Here is a 16,749-nt window from a genome sequence, read left to right as displayed (position 1 = left end):
TCAGAGGTCAAGCAGACAGGTTATCAGAGGGGGGTCAGCCGATCATTTATGACAGTTTAGAAGACAAGTCAGCAAACAGGTTGTGGCAGATTAGCTGAAAGTTACTCAGTAAATATGACACAAGATTTAAATCAGAAAGATTTAGTTATTGAAAGATGTGTTTTCCATGTATTTCAATAGATACCATTTTCCTTTCCTTTTTGTTTTTGTGCTAATCATCCTGTAGAACAAGGATGAAACTGATATCTCTTTTCCAGACAGGATGGAGAGACAACACAGACTAAACAGTAATGAGTGTGTGCCATCTGTTTGTACTGTGCTCTCCAAACACTCATAGAGCCAGTGTGTATTTTTAGTTGAACTATCAGGCTCAGGCCCAGTTTGCTGAGTGAACCTACCTGAGTATGAACAAGTCAACTTGTAAAGATGCAAACAAGGTTTGTGATGATTAATTGCTGCCTTAATTTCAGTTGTAAGATAAAAGAAATGTTTTTTTTTAGATTTTTGGCAAGTAAACTGAGCAGTAGTTATTTATGTCTGTACTTTTGCTTTGTGTCACATGCAAAGCTACTTTCCGTTGCTATGGCAACAGTTGCCATAACGGGAGAGCAGATCCAGTATCCATGGAAATGCAGTTGGTCAAGTTCACTGCACAAAACTTAAAATTAGCATGAAGGTAAAAACATTTTAATTGAGTGTATTACTCATGCTACGGTGCTCACTCATAACTCTGACACAAGTTAATTTTCACTTATTTATTTTTTTACACATTTTTTCGTCAAAGCTACTTCACCTACTTTGCTCCTCCCCACCAGAGCTTAGCAGACATCATATGCCTCATTAGTTTGATTCACTGAAGCATAAGGTAAAAGGGTCGGTCAGTGCACTTTTGTACACATTTGAGTTATCTTGTTTCACTACATGCAGCTCCAAACGGACTCCTGATGGTGTTTTTTCTGATGTGCCACTCTAGATTTCCACTGACAGCATAAATAAAGATGTGTTCCATACAGAGTGGGATGTCAGATTTTCCAGTTGAAAGTTCCAACTTCAAAACTCAAAGTGTTTCATGACCAGCAACGCTAAATGTAAACATGGCTGAACTCTCTGTTTGACGGTGACAATGTCAGTAAAGTAAACAGAGGCCCGTTTACATGATTAATTCAGCATGTTACACACAATACCATGAACAATACCATATTTAAGATACTGTATATTTTCTTCTTTCATTTCTCACGTTTCTACTTTAACTGTAGAGCATGTGTGTATGTGCATGTCTCTACATCAATACAATGTGCATCTTATTCCTCTAATTGCCTCCAAACACGGCAGAAACATTGTTCAGGGGTCTGGCACTCCGCACTCTAATTTCAGCTGCTGGATATTTCAACATCAAAAACATCTTCAACTCTGAATAACTATCACAAATTTGACACTTCACAAACACTACATGCATAGAAATTTAGGGATTTATGTCCTCTTTCGGAATATGTAACTTGTTGAACTCTAGCTCTAGTTTTTGCTCTTTCTGCCTTAAAGTGAAAACTGGTCCTCAATTTTCCTCATCTAGCCCAATGTAAAATTTTCAGCTGAGAAAAAGTCGTGTACATCCTTTCTAACTCGCTGGTTCTTTTTTATTTTTTGGCCGTTTTTTGACCATAATACATTCCTATGTTCAGGAAGTTCTCCTGGATCTCACAATCCAACCCATTGTCAGATAGGACTTACAGTTTTTGCGTGACAGCCAGTTGTTCCACATGTGGTTTTCCAGTATCTTCTCCTTGAGACTGACTCAACTCTGTGTCTCTGCTTAATTGGTTGCACCTGTTGTTTTTAAACAATCAGTATCCTCAAAGGATTTTAGCTTTAGATGTCATTCAAACTGCTCATAACATCTTCATACAGAAACCATTCAGACCTTTTTCAGGCCTTCACATATCAATTTGTCAGGTACTTGTTCAGTGTGTGTGTGTGTGTGTGTGTGTGTGTGTGTGTGTAGCGTGTTCATCGTTGTAATTTGTACCTCAGCGTTTCAACTCATATCTTATTACACTATTTCCTCTTTCTCTCCATTACACTGTCTGATTTGTAAACATGTCATAGTAGTATTTCAAAGTAGGACTGAGCGTAGATGATTAATTAAACCACCAATCACAAAACAAATAATTGATTTAGCACCCTGATCCATAACCTTACTCAAGGAAAGTAGACAAAAAAAGTGCCTGCAGTTGTTTTTGTCTCATGAAAGAAGACTATTTTAGGGGTGGGGGAATCGATTTGGAGTTATGTCACACTGCTTTTTCTGTTGTTAATTATAACCTCACTGTACAGTGAGCATATACAGTATGCTACTTATTTAGAGAAAATGTATTCACCTACTGGGAGCTGTTGGCCTCGTGACTGTTGCTGGCTCCCACCCTCCTCAGCCTGCTTTTCTAAAAAACATGTTGACCTGGATCAGCTTTCAAAGTGAGAAATGAGGCAGCTGTATGCTTCCAAATAAATTGGTTCTGGTGGCGTACGAGGGGGAGTCATCAAGCAGAGCCACAGAGGCACTCAGAGCCAATGCTCCCATCATCTGCTTATCAAATACTAAAAAAGAACTCACAGGGCATGTTCTATAATGATGCAAAGGGCTTTTGGGGTTGATTTCTGTCATTGACCTATTTCATAATTCTTGAAAAATCGCCCTCTTCTGTCGCATTTATGTGCTTGCATGGATGGGGAAGAGGAGAAGTGATATATGGGCTGAATAGGCACAGAAATACTGAAGAGCCCCCAGCTGAATATGCCACAAAATGACATTAATAACTCACTACCACAGAAATTAGGGCTATGTATTTTAACACGAGGCTCCTATGGCAGTAAGGGTAGCGTCTCCTTCACCTGGCTGAGTTTCATGCGAGAGTGTATGGCTTGATATGCACTGACTACAGGGTCATCTATCGGACACGGTCTTTATAATGCTGCTGCAAATAGGACCTGCTGAAACAACGGTCTTATCCATCATCATACTACTAGAATAATAACTCATTATTGCCCTGTTTGTTTAATAATAATTATCTCTCAAGTGCAAACAGGGCACCTCCTCCATGTTAAATACAAATTGTGTACCTTTGCTTCTTTAAAAAGCGAACCAGAGTGACAACTGTCATTTTATTCAGACATGAAGAACATAGTGTTCTTGTGACTGCAAGTTATTTTCAGCCTACTCATTCCCTCTGTGCTTCCTCTTCATAAATCCCCTGCCCTCTGGCCTGTGCCCACACTGCTGAATCCCATAACGCTGTACCCCCACCACCCCCTGAGCAAAGAAACGCCCACCTGTTTTTCATGCAGCAACAATTTTAAAAATAGGGAGAGTGGATGGTGAGTGTGTGTGTGTGAGAGAGAGAGAGAAATGACACAAAGAAGGGAAAAATAAAGGTTTCCATGGAAACCATATGGCTGTGTCTAATTGGTAATAAAATCTTAAAGAGGTCTGAAATACGAAACCGTGAAGCCGGTCTGACACAGCCTCATGAATGTGTGACACTCAGACATCGTGCTCAATCATCAGACCAGAGTCTCAGTTATTAGGCGTGAGGAATGATGTTCAATTAGTCCGACACTAAGAACAAATGATTTTGACCGCAGACAGTTCCCTTTCTATTTCTGGGATTACAGGTTATAAGAAACAAAAGCAGGGCAGATTATTTGGCTCACAGGTAGCGTTCCACATTTTGACTCCGCCAAAAACATCTCCAGGTGGATCCCTGTTTTATGGAAGACATGCTGTAGATGTTCATATAATTTATGTATCAGCTCAGTTATATCCTTCATACAGGGTATCACTCTGTTGATTGAGTCATAAAAAACAAACAAAAGTACTTTTTGAGACACAACCAGTGTTTCAGTGGTTACAAAGTTTAACAGAACCGATGATTAAGTGACATAATCATCGCCTCAGCATGAGATTAAATGCAAATGACGCTTGGTTATTGAGGAGGATGAAGATTCACCTCCACTAATCGCAACTCATCTAAAAATAAACCCACCGAAATCCAGTATGTGCTAATATGAAAATTCCATTAGTGTCACACTGTCTATGTACACATGTTCATTTTCATGTATTGTCATATATTATACTGTTTGTACTTTTGTATATATCAACATATATTAGAGACCTAAGATCTGTGTTTTCATGGATGCACATGTATGATTTGACATGTGGGCTACACATATATTACCATACATTTATATATGAAACACATACTGCATGGTTACCTCCCTGTGGCAGGGAACATATACAGCTTGTACATTCAATTCCTGGTGAACTGGTGGAGGTTTGGAGGTATATCCCCAGGAGACTGGCTAGTGATTTATCATGGATGACTGGACAAAGTCTTAGACAATACAAAGTCTAAAATACATAACAAAAGTATTCTTATATCTGAAAGAATAAACTGAGGTTGGAGTGTAGATTTTAGCACAGAGCAGAGTTTTTGAGTGGCCTATATCATAAATAGAGCAGAGTAAAATATTGAGTACCGCTGCGAAACTGTATGTTCCTGTGGGTGTATTTTGGAATATACCATGTGAGATAAAAACAAAATACTTAGCTAAGACCATAGTATTCTCAGTGTAGAAATACAAAAGTTTTCATTTATGTTGATGTCAGTAAAAACATCTATATTCTTATATAAAGCTATACTGTAAACTACAGTATACTTCCACACTCTGGAGAAACAATAGCATATAAAGAAGAGGGACATAATCAGATCAGAGCTCACTTCCTCCCTCCTCTCTCTATCTCTCTCTCGCTCTCTCCTCCCTCTCTCTCGCTCTCGCTCTCGCTCTCGCTCTCGCTCTCTCGCTCTCTCGCTCTCTCTCTCTCTCTCTCTCTCCTCTCTCCTCCCTCCCTCTCTCTCCCACACACACACCGGCAGGGACTGTGGCAGATGCGCACCGAACAGACCCGTCCACTCTCCAGCACCATGGAGAATGGAGACCTGCACAAGTTTGTAAATGTGGAATCAGATTCGTGAACATCGCGTTTGTCCATGAAGGGCGAACAAAGACGATAAGAGAAGAGGACACCCACACGTATATTTTTAGAAGGATGAAACCAATGTTACTCTTCAAGTGATTCAGCCTGCAGTAACACCAAGGTGAGTCTCTTACTGTACGTCTGCGTACGTGGCTCTGCTGGGTGAAGTTTTCTCAAAATGCTTACATGCTTAAAAATATCAAACCTTTCTTGTAAGCAAGTTTTCCCACCTTTTCACTTTGACCCCCTTTACCTTAATTTGTCAAAACTGTAAGATGCGGAAGTGTCCTCTCAGTGGGTCCTGCAAAATGACTCAAAACATATAATCAATACTCCAACAAAGCATTCACGTGGCTGAACAAGTTCACTGTGAAACATTTGGTGGAACAGAACAACAAAGATTTTAGAGGCCAAAGTCAATGTTAGGGCAGTTTGAGTTGTTGATTAGTCCTGCAGGCGGAACTGATTTTCAGAACTGGACAGCTCCTCCAAAACAGCTGCTTTAGATAAAACATGGATCATATATAGTTTGTACTGTTTTACTGAAAGACTGTGCATGTTTTAGTTCATTTATAGTATGTATGATGTGAAAATCAATAAGCAATTGATCAGCTTTCAAAATGTGTGCGGGATGTTTGATCCATGAGGCATTTACAGATGCAGTACTATGCAACAGGAACAAAATTTAAACAAGTTCCTATTTGATTGTTAAAGGAATTAAATGGAAACAAAGTGGTGGCATTGCAGTAAATTGCACATGACTGAAAATGTTTGTACAGTCAATCACTTTTAATCATCTTAATTAACTTTCAATGTTTCAAATAAAGCAATTGAACACAGACAGAAAACTCTAAACTAAATTTTGTCTCAAAGTTTTTCTAAAGGACATTGCTGCCCAGTAACATTCTATGATGTCATCGTCTCAATAGGTCAGTGTTTTTCCTCACACGCTCTCTAACTTGGAGGTCCAACTACCTGCAAACGCCTCTCATCCTTTTTCTGCTCTCCACTTTTTTAACCCTTCCTTCCTTCCTTCCTTCCTTCCTTCCTTCCTTCCTTCCTTCCTTCTTTCCTTCCTTCATCCCTCCCTGCCTTTTCAGATGATCTCAGATTACACAAGGAGCTTAAATTGGGTCACACAAACGCCGCCTTCCACCTTTCATATTGTTGTTTGGATTGGGAGATTATGGCAATGGTAATCTGGTATTTGATCAAACAGGTCTTCTTACTTCCTTTCCTTTGCATGGGATTAAATTGTAATATACTATGTGACAGCGTGCTTCCTCTGACGTACTTGAACAAGAGATACGTCAGTTACATGCATTCATGTTTATCCCTTATGTCAGTGTAGAGGCAGATTATGTTTCTTTATAAGAATTGGCACAAAGCAAAAACCAATGACTCTCTCTGGGCATGTGTGTGTGTGTTCTCTACTTTAAGTGTATACGTAAATTTAGGATGGTACATGTTTTCCCCAAGAGAGAATCCATGTCCTATTTCCTCTCCTCTCCTCTCCTCTCCTGTAACCTACTCCTCTTCATAAATTCTCGTCACATGGTAAACCATTGCCGCACAGAGGAAGGGAAGAGACGTTCCTACGTTCCTATGGAAACAGCTAATAGCTATGATCAACCAATAATTACTGCAACTCTGGCCCATGACTCCTAACTGCTAAGAAAGACTGATAAGAAGGCATCCAGTTATCGGTTACCACTAACAGGTGCAGTTGTTGCTTTCCTGCGTTGTTGTGTACATTTTGGGAACACTCTGTACATACAAACCTTATACAATTGGTCAGTATTTTGTTTTGTTGTTTTGTCAACACAATGATTCAATGTTACATAAAGGAGAGTACAAATGAAAGAAGAGTGATATTGTTTCATGATATAGATTGGAAGAAACAAAACCCTCAGAGAGTGTTTGCTGACTAAACCCCATGGAGAAATTTCAACATTTGGTTTCCATCCAATGAAGCCAGAAGCCAGAATTTCCAGCTGGAGTCCGGAACCTGTTGGTGTCTGGAGATGAATAAAAACTGGAGGAACCTCTTCCAGATCAGATCAGGTGGATCTGAGGAGCAAACAGATATGACAGGAAACCATATGGAGAGGAATTGTGCGTTGGCTCTGATCTACACTGGAGCTGGAGCAGAGGATGAAGATGATTGGACGGAGGTCATGGCAAAATCTGACTTGTTGAAGTAAATCTGCGATCAGTTTGAGTTGACTTTTGTTAGAGGTAAACCTGTGGTTCTCAAACTGTGACTCTGCAGTACAGTACAACAAAATTTCCCACTCACCACCTCCACAATCACAAAGACGACATAAACTTGTGACCTCTATTGTTCTCACTGGTGATGATGCCCCTGGGACCAAGCGTGAGCTTGACCTACAGCATGTGACTCAGCACATTACCTTGTGTGTCTGCACGCACCCTGGAGGATACGGTCTGGATTTACAGATGTGACGTAATCTTGCAGGATTATCCGATTGATATTCCCTCTTCATCTGGCCAATCAGCTGCCAGTTTGTAACATCTGTCCTTTGTGTGACAGGAAGAAGAAGCCCTGAAGCATCAAACAAGGGCCTAACACAGCACCATCGCCTCATTATGTCCATAAATGTGTTTCTGTGTGCGTGTGTGCCAGTGCTTTGCATCATTGACGAGACCAAGCCGTTTATTATTGTGAAAATCAACTGCTGCCTTTGCAAGGTATCCATGTTCCCCCTACCAATAAAAATAAAGCTCTTACACTCTTTATATTGCTGCTACTAGTTACACAACCTGGTGTTTTTGGCTCTCGCACTGTCCAGCTGGCTGATAGAACAAGCCAAGTGAAAGTGTACAAGCCTCCGAAAAGTTGTCATGGGGCCAAACAGCAGATCAATTGTTCCTCTAGCAGTAAATTAACACTGATTCATCTCTTTTTAGACCTTTGTCCTCTGCAATGCTCATTTGCTTTTCACCCCTGGTTGGCCTTTAGGCCCCTGAGGCGAACAGCTAGCAAGGACCTGATCAATAAGCTGTCGTAACACAAAAACTGTCTGGTCTGCTTTACGCATAAGGATCAGGCCAAAGTTGTCAATGGCAGTTTTTTGATACTTTGTGTAAGTGTGTAGATGAATTATAACCATTAACCCTGTTTAGCTTCATTCTGGGGGAATTCCAGATGTGAAAATTTGGTTTGATCCTTTTGTTCCCTTTGTCCTCAGATAATGAATCATCAGAAGGCAGTGTTGACATCTACAAGACAGACCTGAGCTCATACTGCCTAGAAAGCCCAGCAACAACACTTTAATGGTTGGAACTACCCGCCCCAACCTGCATTACTGCCCACGCAGACACAGCCTGATGATCACTGGAGCTATGGGAGCGGTGCGAGTTAACAGGTAAGACATGTTCGCCATCCAATTTTCCATTTTTTTTGGTAATTGCTGAAACACAAAACGCCCCAACAGAGGGCGACAGAAACAGATCATCCTGAACTCAGTTTTTTCCTGCTCTTCTTTCAGATACAGCATCGTTTCTTCCGATGAAGATGCCCTGAAGATCTCCACCCTGGGCCTCCACAATGGTCACGGTCCTCTAACACCTCAGGCACTGGCAGGGGCCCACATGGGGGGTGCAGGTGGAGGAGGAGGAGGAGGAGGAGAACGAGAGTGTCCAGGAAGTGATGACGGTCGGGCCACACTGTCGCTGAGAGTGAAGAGCGAGCCCGTTATCCACGGTGTTCACTGTAACTCACCTCTGCATCATCTGGGCCAGAGTCAGGGCACCGGCCGCCTGCGCAGTCGCTTTGTGAAAAAGAACGGACAGTGCAATGTGGTGTTCAATAACATGGAGGATAAACAACGACGCTACCTGGCTGACATCTTCACCACTTGTGTGGACATACGCTGGCGCTATCTGCTGCTCATCTTCACTACCACCTTCCTTCTGTCCTGGCTGCTGTTTGGCTTGGTCTTCTGGGGAGTAGCCCTGGCCCATGGAGACTTTGATCTTCGCATCCCACTAAGAGAAGGAGCTCCTATGGGCATCGTGGAAGAAAGACGAGATGAATGGCGCCCATGCATTCTCCACGTCCACGGCTTCATTGGAGCGTTCCTCTTCTCCGTGGAGACCCAGACTACCATTGGATATGGCTTTCGCTGTGTCACTGAAGAGTGCCCGGTCGCAGTGGTGACCGTGGTGGTCCAGTCCATCGTGGGCTGCATTATTGACTCCTTTATGATCGGCACCATCATGGCAAAGATGGTGCGTCCCAAGAAGCGGGCCCAGACGCTGCTGTTCTCCCATCATGCCGTCATCGGACTGCGTGATGGCAAACTGTGCCTCATGTGGCGCCTGGGGAACATGCGCAAGAGCCACATTGTAGAGGCGCATGTTCGTGCCCAACTCATTCGGCCACACATAACCACGGAGGGCGAGTATCTCCCGTTGGAGCAAACAGACATTGACGTTGGCTATGACGATGGCCTGGACCGACTGTTTCTTGTGTCACCACTGTTGGTGGTCCATGAGATCAATGACAACAGTCCTCTGTATAACTTGAGCCGTGCAGACCTGCAAAAGGAGGACTTTGAGATTGTGGTCATCCTGGAGGGGATGGTGGAGGCCACAGCCATGACAACTCAAGCTCGTAGCTCCTACTTGGCCAAGGAGATAATGTGGGGCCACCGCTTTGAGCCTGTGGTCTTTGAAAAGGGTGACCGCTATCATGTGGACTATTCCCGCTTCCATAAGACTTACGAGGTGTCATCTACACCCCAGTGCAGTGCTATGGAACTGCACCAGATGAAAAGTCATGGTGAGCAGTCTTCATCATCCACCTCAACGTTCTCCAGGTCTCCGTCACCATTTGCTCCACGGGCAGCGCGTCACCTTCTGGCCCCTCATTCACCCAGCGCATTCTGCTACGAAAATGAGGTAGCCTTGTGCTATGGGGAAGATGAAGATGAGGAGGACATGAAAGAGGAGGCGGGGAACGATATGGAGGCAAAGGCAAGAGACGACATTCACTTGGGATTCAAGGAGACATTTGCTGAGGAGCAGGCGGTGGAGATGCTGTGTGCGCTGGACACAGAGAATCAGGTTAGCCTGGACAGACTACAGCCCCAACTACCTTTATACATCAGCAGAGAGTCTGGAGTTTAAAGCCAATCAATGGGGAATGGCTGGAATGAACTAGGTGCCCATTTCTTTCCCATTTTGTTGTGTGCATCCAACCAAAGTTTGGATTTTTTGTGCAACTCTAGCAAACTGCACCCAGCTTTTAGCCCATAATTGGTTTTGGTTTCAAGTGATTTGTTGTTGTACATTGCATCAGCAGTCAGCGTTATGGTCACCTGATATTTCTAAAATCTCTAACATCAAAAGGTATCGTGAAACATTCCTGCTGTCTTCTTTTTATTTTTCAGTATGAATTATTTGTGTATGGTTTAAATCTAAGTTTTAATGAAGTTTTTGTAAATATGAAATCCACTTGTTTTGATTTAAGAATGGTCACACTGAAGCTGACATCATATATATATAAACACTATGACAGAGAACATTGGTCTCTTCTTTAAAAAGCAACCATAACAACAAATGTATTCCATTTATTTTCTCAGTATGAAATAAAGAAATGATTTATGTATTTAGAACTTCTGTCTTCCTCCTTGAGTTCTGTGACTGTTGGGGTTTGATAAATGAGCAATTTATCCAAATATCCACACAGTAAATTCCATTATAGCCACAATCAAAAAAATAAAATAAAAGCCTGACCCTTGAAACATGTACAGCTGAAGAACAAGCACTTTATTCTTACTTTTATCAATAAAGATAGACACTTTGACAATGTTGTTGTTTTTTATGAATCAAGCACTAATAAACAATTAAGTACTTGTTGTTGAATTGTCTCTTTTGTATCCCAAGCTGCTGGGTCAAGGCTTCAGCTACATCCATGCTGATGATCACATGTGTCCAATTACAATTAGCACCGAATCCTCCCACTCCCACTGACTCACCCGGGATTGCTCCTTTGGAAACCCCCGCAGTGAGAAACACTAAGGTTGTGTCGAAGCACCACTTCCCGATGGCCTCAATACAAGCGTATCTGGTGACTCTCCAGTTTGAATGTCCCCGACAGTGAAGGTGAAGATAGAAATAGCAAAAACGCAGGCTAGTGACAGATCACATGGACAAATCGTGGTGAATGAGGACAGACGGGGACGAAGACAAGGCAGACAGACGCTTACCAGAAAAGCCATCGGGAGGCACTGGAGCCCATCTCACTGAGGGGGAGGACACTGTTGGCTCATGTTGTGCAGGCTCCCTCAAGTGGTTGACCAGTGCCACGACGATGGTTCAGAGTGCCTCAGCATGATTACTCTTATCATGCTGCGGAGTTGTGATCATTCTGTGCTTTAGTTGTAGTGACTGAAAGTTTGCTTTAGGTGTTATTACATCATACGAGTTTCTCTAAGTGCCTTTCTTCCTCTGGCCCCATTAAGATTAGCTGAAGCTTGTGCCATCTTATCAGATCTTTTATTTTTAACTTAATGGGTATGAAAGTTGTTTTGCTTCAGATTTCCTGAAGTCTCTCGCGTGTTTATTTTACCCAAGGCCAAATCTATTCTCCGTGTTTGACTCATCCCGTCTATTTCGGGATGTACCAACCAGGGACCAAGTCCAGTTTTGCGGACACTTGCTTGGTCAAGGGCAGTGCGTTCCTAATGCGTATGCCTGCCGGTGTGGGAGGAGAGTAGAGTGACTGAAGAAACACACAAAATACATGAACTAACATGCAAACGCCACTCGGAAAAAACACCAGAGCAAAGATTCAAAACTGGAACCTTGTGTAATCAAATCATCTTAATTTTAATGTGGTTTAAATGCATTCTTCTGTCCACACTAACACACCATGTCCCTGCTATGATCCTGTCCTCTCCTCTCCCCGGCTGTTTTGATCCTGGTTAATTAACCAGATCGTCACACCCCCCTGTCATCAACATCCATGAGCCCGACCAGCTGGGTGACCTATGTGACCTTTGGTAAAGTCGCTAATGGCTGACAAGGATCTTGCCCCAAAAGGTAGAATGTGTTCATCTTTGTACTTGCACTGCGTGAGAGTGTGTGTGTGCGCTTTCATGTGTGTGACACCCTGTACGTCTCCGTGCCCTCCCTGGCCTCACTGGCTGTTTGTCCCCTCGGGCTGAGTAGCCAGTCGGCAGCAGTGTGTGTGCTCAGCAGGGGACAGTATTTAGGCACTAACTGCTATGGCTGGAGGATCTTTGATTCCATAATGAGCTGTTGTGTGTTGTGGAGCTGTGAAACGGCGTGCTGGGGAGACAGAGGGGCATTGTGTGTTTCCCGGCCCAGAACAGCTCGGCTCAGTTCAGCTTAGGCCCATGGTGACCTGTCTGTCTGTCTGTCTGTCTGTCTGTCTGTCTGTCTGTCTGTCTGTCTGTCTGTCTGACTGCTGCTTCTTCCTTCTTCTTTCTGTAACTGTTCTTGTTTCTCCTTTATTTCTCTGACTGCCATCAGTACAATCAGCCAGGCTGCAATAGTGACACACACTCTTTGTGACCTCTGACCTACATTTGTATTGTATGTATTATGTATTCTCAGTTGGTTGTGATTTAATGAAATTGTTTTTTTGTCAATTTGCTGACATTCTTTTGGAATTTGCTGGTTTTATTCTAAAAGAGTTTCAGCCACAATCCAATTTTCAATTATAGTACAAATACAAGTAAACAGCCACTGCAGGTTCACGGTCACAGAGAGCTTGAGGAAAGTTAATTGTAGCCATAGCAACCGTGGATTTGTACGATTACCGCAAAGATTTTTGAGTGTTGAAGTAGAAATCAGTACAACCGTCTGCCTGAATGTTTGTGTATCGTTCTGTTTTGTGTGTGTGTGTGTGTGTGTGTGTGTGACTGACTTCCTGTTTTTCTCTTCCTTTGGCAGATCGGACAAATTCACATTTTCTGCCATTTATAAGCAGTCTGACGTCACCGTGCATCTGTCGCTGCGCACAGTTGTTTGCGACACAAAAATGCTCGGATGCTTAATTTGTTCAGAAATATAAATAAATAAAGATGACAGACTATAGGAATGCAATAAATCTCCTCGTTTCCATTTTTTGCTCGAAAATGTCTCATCTATCTTTCTGTCTCTTTGGCTTTTATCTCTTCCTCAACTCAGCCAACAACAGAGTCTTTCATGCCGCCGTCTTGGCCTCAGACCCCTCAGGCTGTCTCTCTCTCTCTCTCTCTCTCTCACTCTCTCTCTCTCTCTCTCTCTCTCCCTCTCTCTCTCTCTCTCTCTCTCTGTCTCTCTCTCTCTGTCTCTCTCTCTCCCTCTCTCTCTCTCTGTGTCTCGCTCTCTCACAGAAACTAATTAAATCTTCCCAACAAAACTCATGATTAGAATTTCTGTTGTTGCACTCTTGGTTGCCCTCTTTCTCTCTCTTTCTTTTGCGCTCATATTTAATTGTTGATTTGAGAATTTTACAGCTGTTAAATCAAGACGAGTGATTTTATTTCTTTTTTTAGGATCATATCTTTATTTGTTGCTTTCGATCAGACCAACATTTACACAAAAGTAAGACCTTAGCACAGCAGAATACATCACATCCATGTCCCTCCTTGCCTGTGAGGAAATTTAGAAGAGTATTTGGCAGATGAAAAACACATTTGTTAATAATGTGTATGAGTATAATAATATGGTTATGGCATTGGGGTGATCACTCTTGAAAATAAAGCATAAATATACATAAACAACACAGCGTGTATTTACAGCCAAGGCCCAATCCATGATTTGTAAGTACATGTTGTATGTTCAGATGAAATTCACATATTGTACATAATTTAAGGGTTTCACTGGTTTTCTCAGCTATTTTGTTATTGTTTGCTACATATGCAGTCATCACAGATGTACAGTAAATACGCTCCTCATAGCATCAAAAATCATTAATACATTGTTCTTTGTCATTTGCTGTTCACTTGTTCACATTTGGAGTATGGATTCTCCCTTTTACATTGGCGCCCCCACCAAGTCTCGGGTTCCATTCCTCACACTTAACAATGAGTGCCTGAAAATGGGCCTGTGAATGTGTCAAAAGGCATAAACTCCATCCATCCGGTGTGTGTGTGTGTGTGTGTGTGTGTGTGTGTGTGTGTGTGTGTGTGTGCGTGTGTGCGTGCGCGCGCGCGTGCGCAAGAGAGAGAGAGAGAGAGAAAGAGCCTGAAATAAAGCTGTCCACAGCCTCTCATATGCTAAATCATAAGCTTATTCTTAGCTTAGCTTATTCTACTTCACCTTAGCGTCGAGAGTTTAGCTTAATTTAATGTCGTTTATCTTATCTTAACCTTACTTCTAGTTGGAGCTCTCCCTCTCTCTTCTCTCTTCTCTTTCTCGCTTAGCTTTGAGGTTGGAAGACAGAATTTTCAATAGGGACATTTTTTTTCTGACCTCTAAATGGAATACAGCATTAGCTTATCTGAGTTTAGCTTGTTTCATGCTTCCTTAAGTTTAGTTTAGCATGTTTTAGCTTTGGTTTGCTTCGCTTAACTCAGCTTATATCTTGTGATATTTTAGGTATGTTTATCTTGTCTTACTTTAACTTGTCTTACCTTCCCTTTAGTTATAGTTTCAGTATATGTTTAGTTTAGTTTAGCAAAGCTTATGCTACATTTCAAAATTGGGAAAATTGGGGGAAACCAAATATCCAACACAAAATATGACATCTATGCCAATAAACAGAAACTAACAGCAAATACAAAAATGGTCTAAACAATGTATTTCTGTAAAAAAAAAAAAAAAAAGAAAAAAAAAAGAAAGAAAGTCTGCATGTCTGTGTTTATACTTCAGTGTATCTGTTACTATCAAGAAACCCTTCAATGATCTTAACGTAAGTAACACTTTGCCACTGATATTTACCACCATCCTATGAGCATCTGAACACATTATATCTATAGTTTAGTTTAGTTTAGTTTAGTTTAGTTTAGTTTAGTTTAGTTTAGTTTAGTTTAGTTTAGTTTAGTTTAGTTTAGTGTATGATGCATTCTAGAGAAATGGTCTACCTCTTGATGGTGCTTAAAGTCATAGTTCCTCCACGTGCAGTCAGGGCCATGGACCCTGACTTCACCATGCAGCTGCTCTGAGGTCAATCAACATGACGCCACACAATGAACGTAGACATGACAATGGATTCAAATTGGGTGTTAAATCTCAAAGAGAGGACTGTGCCATTTAATGATGTGTGTAAACATGTGGTGCAGTATCGTGTGCCTCTGTTTACTTATCATTCTTTCTCATTCTTCACCCTGCTCTGTTTTGTTCTGCTGATGTACCAGATGCCTCATTCATATTTAGTATAGTTTAGTTTAGTTAAGTGAAAAGCTACCTTGTTTACTTACAAAATGTACTTTCCTCTCACTTCCTTTCCTTTCCTTCCAGTTTTACATGACTTGACGTTGTGAAGCAGATGGCAGGTGCTCAGAGTCACACAGAGCACAGTTCAGCACAGGTGAGGCAGAGCAGAGGGAACTTGAGTTTAATCATTTGTAATCGTAAACGTTCACAGTATTTCCACTGTGGGGAATCGTGCGCAGCAGGAGTGTAGCAAACATCCGACTCACATGCATGACTAAACAGCTCGCTGGCATTAGCATGTATGACTGAGGGGCAAAACAGTCATAATGTGAATGACACCATTGTCCATCTCACCATCACCACCATCTTCATCATCAGCAGCAGCAGCAGCACCATCATCATCCACCCTGAGTTTCAGCCGCCTTGTGCGTCTGAGTCAGACACAAACACAATGTTGCTGACTGTTTCTTGTGCTCATTTTTCACACTTCGGCTCTGTTTTTCTCTCTCTCTCCTCTCCATGTCTCATTACAAGTCATTTCTGGATTTCTCTCCCTTATCTTTCTCTTCTCCATCTTTCTTTCCTCCCTCTCTCCGGCTAGGAGCTGTGGACGGCGCAAAGAGACACGGACACAGCAAACCGGCGAACAATAGGCCATTCATGATGCCCTGCGATGCAATGATGATCCTGCTCTGCCCTCCACCACCCTCCACCCCCACCCTGCACCAGCCTCCACAGCTGCACAGGAATGTGGTCCAACAAGTTACCCGCTCCCCCTCTTGCCTACCGCCACCACCGTCGCTACCACCACCACCACCTCACCAGCACTGCTGCCATTGCAACCGAAGCCCCCTTTTCCCAAATAGAAAAGAAGACGAAGAAGGCAAGAAACTAAGAGGGGGGAAAGTCTGCAGATGGAGCACAAAGAGAGGATTCATGGTCGGTCACATACTCTCCCAAAGAAAAAAGAGGGGGACCCATTTAAGTGTGGTGCAGCTGCACTAATTCACTGGCAGAAAATGGGCAAAAAGGAGTGACAGAGGTCAGATAGCAGAATCGTTTTTTATTCATCCCTACAGGCTGCGTGTCACTGCATCAAACAATTATAAATAACAGCCACTTAATAAGTATGAAGGATGGATAAATCACGTCATGGTTAGATTTAATTCCAGTTCCTGAGCCTTTATACTCAACTATTCGCCAGTAAACATAATTCCTACTCTTCTGTGAATACTTCAGATCACATTCAGCAAGTTATCGTGTCTGAACAATGTTTCCCCTTTTCAAAGCACAAACAACAACAACAAGACGATGAATTTACAGCTAAGTAAAGTTCAGAATAAAAGCCATCGTGTGAAATAGGA

General features: G+C 42.3%; 1 protein-coding gene across 1 annotated transcript; it reads left to right on the top strand.

The window, feature by feature from the left end:
- The first annotated feature begins 8,326 nt into the window (after window positions 1-8,326).
- kcnj4 (potassium inwardly rectifying channel subfamily J member 4) lies at window positions 8,327-10,183 on the top strand. Its single transcript, XM_076170338.1, has 2 exons — window positions 8,327-8,418; window positions 8,542-10,183. The coding sequence occupies exons 1-2, from the start codon at window positions 8,327-8,329 to the stop codon at window positions 10,181-10,183; spliced, it is 1,734 nt and encodes a 577-aa protein (XP_076026453.1).
- Window positions 10,184-16,749: the final 6,566 nt, after the last annotated feature.

The sequence above is a fragment of the Genypterus blacodes genome, unplaced genomic scaffold (assembly GCF_046128005.1).
Source record: "Genypterus blacodes isolate CSIRO-AG114 ecotype Tasmania unplaced genomic scaffold, CSIRO-AGI_Gbla_v1 ptg000216l_1, whole genome shotgun sequence".
NCBI classification, from domain to species: domain Eukaryota; kingdom Metazoa; phylum Chordata; class Actinopteri; order Ophidiiformes; family Ophidiidae; genus Genypterus; species Genypterus blacodes.
This window is presented reverse-complemented; position numbering and strand designations above follow the sequence as displayed.